The following is a 7738-nucleotide window of genomic DNA, read 5'->3' on the forward strand; positions in this document are numbered from 1 at the left end:
ATGAGACCATTCGTAAGGGCTCGATTAAGCATAATGTGGGTCATTGACCCTCCAGGTGAAAGTGTGAAACCATTATGCCTGTAGTGAAAGCTCGCTTATCGTTAAATCGATGGAGACTATATCATTGGCCTCAATCTGGTTCTTTTTTATTGTAACAAAATTGTTCCCATATATTGTTAAAACAAAATTGCATTTATAAAAAGATTAGGTAGCGGTTATAACATATATTTTTTTCTTTTTCTTTTTCTCTACTAAAATACTAGTATAATTATACTATCAATTAACCTACTTTCATCAGAGCTTTATTTTAAGTCTTCAAAACCAAATAAAATAAATAAGTAACAATATAATTTTTCAAACAAATTATTCATCTTTTTCCAATACATCTACATCAAATCATCCACAGCTTTCAAAAATACTCATGATTTCCAATTTTTTGAACAAATTAACACAAACGCGACCACAATTAAAAATACAACAATATACTTCCCTACAACAATTTCAACAGTCGCAGCACCACCAACAATGACGATTTTAAAAAATGTTTGACCATCACTACCAATTTGGTGTCAATGACGACAATATACAAGCGGCTTTGAAAGAATACATTCAAGTTATAATGACAAAACTGCCATGTGATTCGCACGTGAAGCTGTTAACGAAATTTTTGTAACGTCGTAAAGAATGATTTTGGAACAAAAATGCTACGTCCAAAATGAATTTTACCATTTTCACTCAGAAGAGTGATACGTGCGAAAATTACAACCTAACACGATTTTTGTAATTTACCCCATAAAGTTAGAATAACTTTTTTAATAATGGTAGAATTCCGTAATGAACAATGCTTTTGGTACTTAAATAAATAGTTTTTCTATATCTCCCTCTGTCGCTCTCTTTCCTTTATAAAGCCTCTTCAAACTCCAATATGATTTCATCTAATAAACAACATACTCTCTCTCTCTCTCTCTCTCTCTCTATATATATATATATATATATATATACACACAACACATATGTTCATCGTGGCGACATATACAGAGAAGAAGACACATGTAGCTCTTTAAGATCAAACACATCAACATATTTATACCTAAATTTCTCTAATCAATCAAAAACCTTTGATTAAATGGGCAGATTAAACCACAAAAAATCCAACCTAAACTTTGTCACTAACACTTGGGTTTTAATTAGAATCACTTCTTGCTTTTCTTGAATAATAAAAACCATCATCATATATACATATCACCAATGGAAGCTTCTGAAATTTTTTTCTAAAATCCTGACCTCATTTCTATAATACAATCCTTAATTAGAACATATTAAACCAAGCTAATCATGTCTAATCCCAACCCGGCCCGATCCGTTTCGTCTTTCCTTCCATCACCAAGATTCTTGAATGCACTTTTTTCACCAAAAACCCTACAAGATCAATTACAAGAATCATCACCCACTTCAATTCTTGATGCAAATCCAAATTCTGTCAACAACCCATTTGAGATCACTAAAAATGGAATCAAACCCATGAAAATCTTGAAAAAAATCCAAAACCCAGATCACAAATTTGATCATGATCATGAAGGTATTGCTTTAGCTCTAATTGATGATGATGAACAAAAAGAAAAATTAAATGAAACTATTTACCAACCAAATAATAATAATAATATTAGTCGGAAAGTTTTGTTTGCTTCAAATCTCAAGATTCAAATCCCTGAATTAATCTCCGGTGATTATGGGATCAAAACCCGGAATTCACAGTTTTCCGGTACACCGGTAAATACTCCAACCGGGTTCGGGTCTCCCAGGGTTTTTTCGGGTCCTTTGTCTTTGAAAGAAATGGAGCTTTCTGAAGAGTATACCCGGGTTATATCTCATGGCCCGAACCCGAAAACAACCCATATTTATGATAATTGTGTTGTGGATTGTGGTTGTGGGGTAGTCGGGTCGCCCGAATCGAAGAAGCCTGGTCCGAAACTGAGTTCGAACCCGAACCTGAAACCGAAACCGCTTTGTGATGATTTTTTAAGTTTTTGTCATACTTGCAACAAAAATCTTGAAGAAGGGAATGATATATTTATTTACAGGTTAGTCCCGACTCCCAAATGTATATTTTTTTCTTGTTAAAATAATGGTAATTTGTGTTAAAAAAATAATTGGATTAATTTTTTATATGAAGTAGTAGTACAATTATTGGTATTTTGGCGTTTTGATAAAGTGAACTATTATCAATAGTTACAAGAAACATACAACACACATAAATTTGTAATTATTTATTATAGGGATGAGAATATAAGATCGTTACTTACTTAAGTTTAAGTGTGACACACTCACGTATTATTTTTTTAATTCATAAAATTCATGGGGCCATATGATTTAATTAAAATTCAACAAATATTAAAAAATTAGTATGTAAGGGGTTCACACTTACGCTTGAGATGTTGGACAACCTTATATTCAATTTTCTGTTATTGTATAATATAACTTTAAAAAAATAAAAATATTATTGTATATTATATATATAAGTTAAAATTTCCCCACTTGTTAACTAGTATAATACCCTAACTATAAGACTATAATATTGGTGGTTGTATATCTAGTCTTGAATAATAAAATGGAATCTTTCTTTTTTATATCCGATTGTTATAGCTAATTCATTTCAAGTGGTTGGTCACTTAATAAGTGCACCTAAAGAAAAAAGTAACAATATTGTTTGAACAAAAAGATAGCTAAAGTAGTTGCGAAAACAAACCTGTGAGTATGGTGATAGGCACAAAGTTATCCTGATTCTTATTTATATTTCTTTTTGGGTAAAGGAAATTGCAAGTCCAGATACACTTTGAGAAAATATGTCCTTTAAGGCTTTAACTAAGTTCTTTAGTTTTTGGATCATATATAATCCATTTATTTACATAGAAGTTAAAAGAAAATGTTATATGAAATATTTGATAAACTTTTTGCAAAATGAGATGGTTTCAATGATATGAAGTGAAGGAGGAGTGTCTATATTGATGCGAGTAGTAAAAATTTTATTCCAGATTACTTGAGAGGTGATATATAGATTCAAATGATATGAGAGATGATATCATAGTCTAAAGTTTATAAATTATCCATACCTTATTTTATAGTTAAGAATTTGACTTTCAAATTTATGTTGTGGTATACCTGACTAGTTATATTTGGTTATAAAATATGGAAAATGATTAATTTTTTTAACTGAATGGCCTAAAAAAATTCTAATATGATCACAAGTGTTAAAATCAAAGTGAAAAAATTTTGAAAGGTAAAATTTACATGTTATCAGTTTATGATTTTAAGAGTATTTTTAAGTTGAAAGGATATATCATTTCACATAAAATATTAGTTTTTAAAATTATTTCTCAAAAGATATATAGATTATGTAGGAAATTGTGATGGAGGGTAAACAATGTTGTTACGCAGGGGTGAGAAGGCTTTTTGCAGTGAAGAATGCAGATGCCAAGAAATGGTTTTGGATGGATTGATGATGAACTCATAGAGTCATAGTAACTATGTGAAAATGACTATTGCCTCTTCTTGTTTCCAGTGTTGATGTTACTAGCTTTGGATCATTGAGGATAAATTGGGAGTTTTGGTTTTGTATTTTGATTGGCTTTGTAATGTAAAATGTGGTTGATTATTTTGGTGTTTTTTTTTTCTTTTTCTTTTTGTTCTAATAACAAATTTTGGTTTAGCATCCCACCATCATTGTAATTGATTTTGTAGAAAAAGAAAAAGAAAGTAGTATGGTAATGATGTTATCTTGGCTTTATCTCGTTTTAAAGGATTGATGATTGATTTGAGTTGATGAGCTCACTTAATAATAGAAAATGATATTTCTTTAGAGAAATGATAAAAAAAATTTTTTAAGAATACTCTTCCGCTCTTATTAAAAGTATCTTAATTTAATTTGAATATTCAAAATCTTAATCTTTAAACTTTGATTTTAAATATTTTTTATGTTATATAAAAGTTGATTAAAATTAAATCATTGAAAACATTTTTAAAACACAATCAATATATATATATATATATAGAGTGTTTCTTTATTTTGAGAATCATTTTTTTTTGTAAGAACCATGAAAACTCTTAAATTATATATTTATTCATATATTTTTTTTTCATTCACACGTGAAATGATGTATAAAAGTATGTTGTAGAAGAAACTTTCTTAAGAAACCTTCAAAGTAGCCTTTTGTGAACTTATGAATGAATTTGTTCACGTTTTTTGTTCACATGTGACAAACGGCTATATATAAGGTTTTCAAAAAAAAATTTCTTCTGCAACATATATTTTTATAACGTTTCACATGTGAATGAACAAAAATAACATGTGAACAAGTATATAATTTAGGAGTTTTTATGGTTTTTCCAAAAAAATGGGTTCTCAAAATAAGGGTCCCCTATATATATAACTTTCATCAAGTATTATCTGACATAAAAAAAATTATTTATGGTCAAAATTGCAAAAGTTAGACTTTGAAAATTCAAAACATGACACTTATAATGAGATGGAAAGAATACCTTAATAAATTTTTAATTATTAAGCCCATGCTTATAGGGCGTTAAGCCCCCGTCTGAACCACATCCGATGCACCAACTGCTTCAGACGCAAGTAGCACGGCTGCGTCTGAAGCCTGCGTCCGAAGCTTTCTCCCATTTTCGAACGCAACTAGAAGTGTTGCTAAAATAAAAAAAAAAAAGTTTTTTTCAAAATTTTTTAATAGTAATGGCTAGTTTAGATTTTTTTTAATTTTTTTTTCCCTATATATACCACTTCCACACAACCATATTAAATTACACTATCAAACATAACATACATACTTCTATCTTTTTTAAACCATCTCAAGCACACACCACAAAAAAAAATGTCTAATTCATCAGCATCATCATCCTCTAGTGACGATTACGAATCAACCGAATACGAATCAATCAATCGGGCTGTTTCGCAGTTGAATGCAGTTTTCAATCCCGAGGCCATAGACGTTTGTCTTAGCGTTATCTTTGACGAAGAAGAAAACCAGAGCCAAGAAGCTTCAAGTTCTTCAGCACCCAAGTTGACTAGAAGGGTGATTCATCGACATCACCTCGGTGCAACAAACCTTTTATACGATCATTATTTTGCGCCTAACTGCAGTTACCCACCCGACATGTTTCGTAGAAGGTTTAAAATGCGAAACGAAATGTTTCTCCGCATAGCGCGAGATATACACTCCTTTAACAGCATTCAACTGCTACCGAATCACTTTCAGTTTTACCACAAAGGGGCAACAAATGCTTCTGGTCGTCCGGGTTTTAACATTTTCCAGAAATGCACTTCTGTATTACGCCAGTTAGCATATAGCTATAAGGCTGATGCTTTGGACGAGTACTTGCAAATGGCGCAAGATACGAGCTACCAGTGTTTAGATACTTTCTACAAGTGTGTGATACAACCTGTATCAAACCGAGTACTTGAAAAGGCCAACAGAAGCAGATATCGAGCGGTTAACTGCTACATGAGCAGGTTCATGGTTTTCCGGGTATGCTTAGTAGCATAGATTGCATGCATTGGGGGTGGAAGAACTGTCCTGTGGCATGGCAAGGGCAGTACACGTGAGGCGACAAGGCGAATCCCACAATCATGCTTGAAGCGGTTGCTTCATATGATTTGTTGATCTGACAAGCTTACTTTGGCCCTGCTGGTTCGAACAACGACATCAACGTCCTCAACGAATCAGATTTGTTCGACGATTTGCTTCAGGACAAGGCTCCTAAAGTAGAGTTTTCGGTGAATGGCCACCGGTTTGGGAAGGGATATCACCTAGCAGATGATCTTTATCCTGAATGGGTCACTCTTGTGAAGTATTTCAAGTGCCTGATGGACCCGAAAACCACCAAGTTCAAGAGATACCAAGAAGCTGCAAGGAAGGATGTGAGCGAGCATTCGGGATTCTTCAAGGTCGTTGGCAGATTATTGACCAACAAGCCCAGACATACAGTGTGACCAAGATAAAATGTATGATGTTATGTTGTGTGATTCTGCACAACATGAGCGTTGAAGATAACAAGGGCGCAATCACACAGTTTGAAGAAGAGTTGATAGCTAATACTGTCCTCCCAACTCGTACGTGGACTGAAAGGTGTTCAACACAGCTTCGAATGTACGGGGAGTTGCGCGATAGAAGGACTCATCATGAACTCCGCAATGCTCTGATTAAACATGTTTGGAACCTCCCTGAGTGCGACCGTCAACGTTGATGCGTAGTTCTTTATTTCCTAATAATGTGATTTTTCACAACTTATGTTTTTTAGTTTAATTTTTAAGTTTTAAAATAAATGTAATGTGTTTTATATATTTTTTTAATTGTTGTAATGTGTTTTTAATAATAAAATGTGTTTTAATTATAATAAAATGTGTTTGTTTAAGTTTGTGAAAAATAAAAATGAAATAATATAATAATGGATGAATAATGTTAGAAGTGGGTTAAAAGTGGGGGTTATAAGGAGGGGTGTGTCTAGAAGAGAGAGAAACTGATAAATAGTGTTAGAAGTGAGTTAGAAATGGTATGTTATAAGGCTAGGCCTTATATTAAAATATGTGAAAAAAATCAGGGAATAAGATTAGAAAAAAAAAGTGAAAGTCACGTGTCACCAACTAATACTTTTAATAGGATTTTTAGGTTAATCTTTAGGAGGATAAATCATTTTCCCATTATCTTAGGAAAATGATTAATCATCCTATATATCTCCTATATATCTCCCCAAAAATCCCCATAAAATGTTTAATTCTGATATGTATATTCCACTAATTCTTTTTTCTAATATCAACTTTGGATTATGTCATATGTTATAATCTTATAGTTTAGAGGATTTTTAGGAGATTTAATTAAGAGCATTTATAATTTCCCGTCATCATTTGATTAAGAGTAATGATCATTTCTTAATGATTGAAACACCACTATACCATGTTTATAAATCAACTTACCAATGAAACTGATGAGGGAAAAAATAATGCATAACAATTTGTATACAAGTCATCCAATTGGTTGTATAACTTGATGTTTTAAGTTTTAAAACTATTTTAAGTTTTTGGATGTGTCGATACTCAGTCATGTTGGAAAACCAAGTCAAAGATACTTAAAGAACCAATGTAAACAAGACGAGGATAGTAGGGATATAAACTGAACAGTTCATGAACCGTTCAACGAGAAGTTTGTTCGTTTGTGTTCGTGAATATTTGTTCATGAACACAAATGAACGAATGAACAAGCCATTATGTTCGTTTATCTGTTCGTGAACACAACATTATGTTCGTTTATCTGTTCGTGAACCATTCATGAAGTTAAACGAACGAGAACATGAACAAGCTCCCTTTCGTGTTCGCACAATTTGTTTACAGCCCTACTTGACCGTAGTCACCATATGGATCCCTTTGAAAATCCTTAATGAGCCTTTTATTGTATGTGTTAATTCTAAAAACCATGATTAGCCTCAAAATCCTTGATCTATGATAAGGTGGTTTAAAATATTCCAAACTCTAGTCTTTTTAAGCAATTGATTAGATTAAACATTATTATCAAGTGGTACTCATATGTCATTCAGAACGAGACTGATACATTATTTTCACAATGTTTTACACCAACTGCTACTCACAAGTATTTTGATTAAATGTCAAAAAGGAACTATAGTTATTTTGGCATTTAGGTGATCTTCGGCATCAAAATATCAAGTTGATATTAGGATT

At 32.0% G+C, this 7738-nt stretch overlaps 1 protein-coding gene across 1 annotated transcript; it reads left to right on the top strand.

The window, feature by feature from the left end:
• The first annotated feature begins 944 nt into the window (after nt 1–944).
• LOC122582630 (FCS-Like Zinc finger 8-like) lies at nt 945–3784 on the top strand. Its single transcript, XM_043755049.1, has 2 exons — nt 945–2081; nt 3436–3784. The coding sequence occupies exons 1-2, from the start codon at nt 1336–1338 to the stop codon at nt 3509–3511; spliced, it is 822 nt and encodes a 273-aa protein (XP_043610984.1). The 5' UTR covers nt 945–1335; the 3' UTR covers nt 3512–3784.
• The last annotated feature ends 3954 nt before the right edge of the window (nt 3785–7738 follow it).

This window comes from Erigeron canadensis, chromosome 9, assembly GCF_010389155.1.
Source record: "Erigeron canadensis isolate Cc75 chromosome 9, C_canadensis_v1, whole genome shotgun sequence".
In the NCBI taxonomy this organism is placed as follows: Eukaryota; Viridiplantae; Streptophyta; class Magnoliopsida; order Asterales; family Asteraceae; genus Erigeron; species Erigeron canadensis.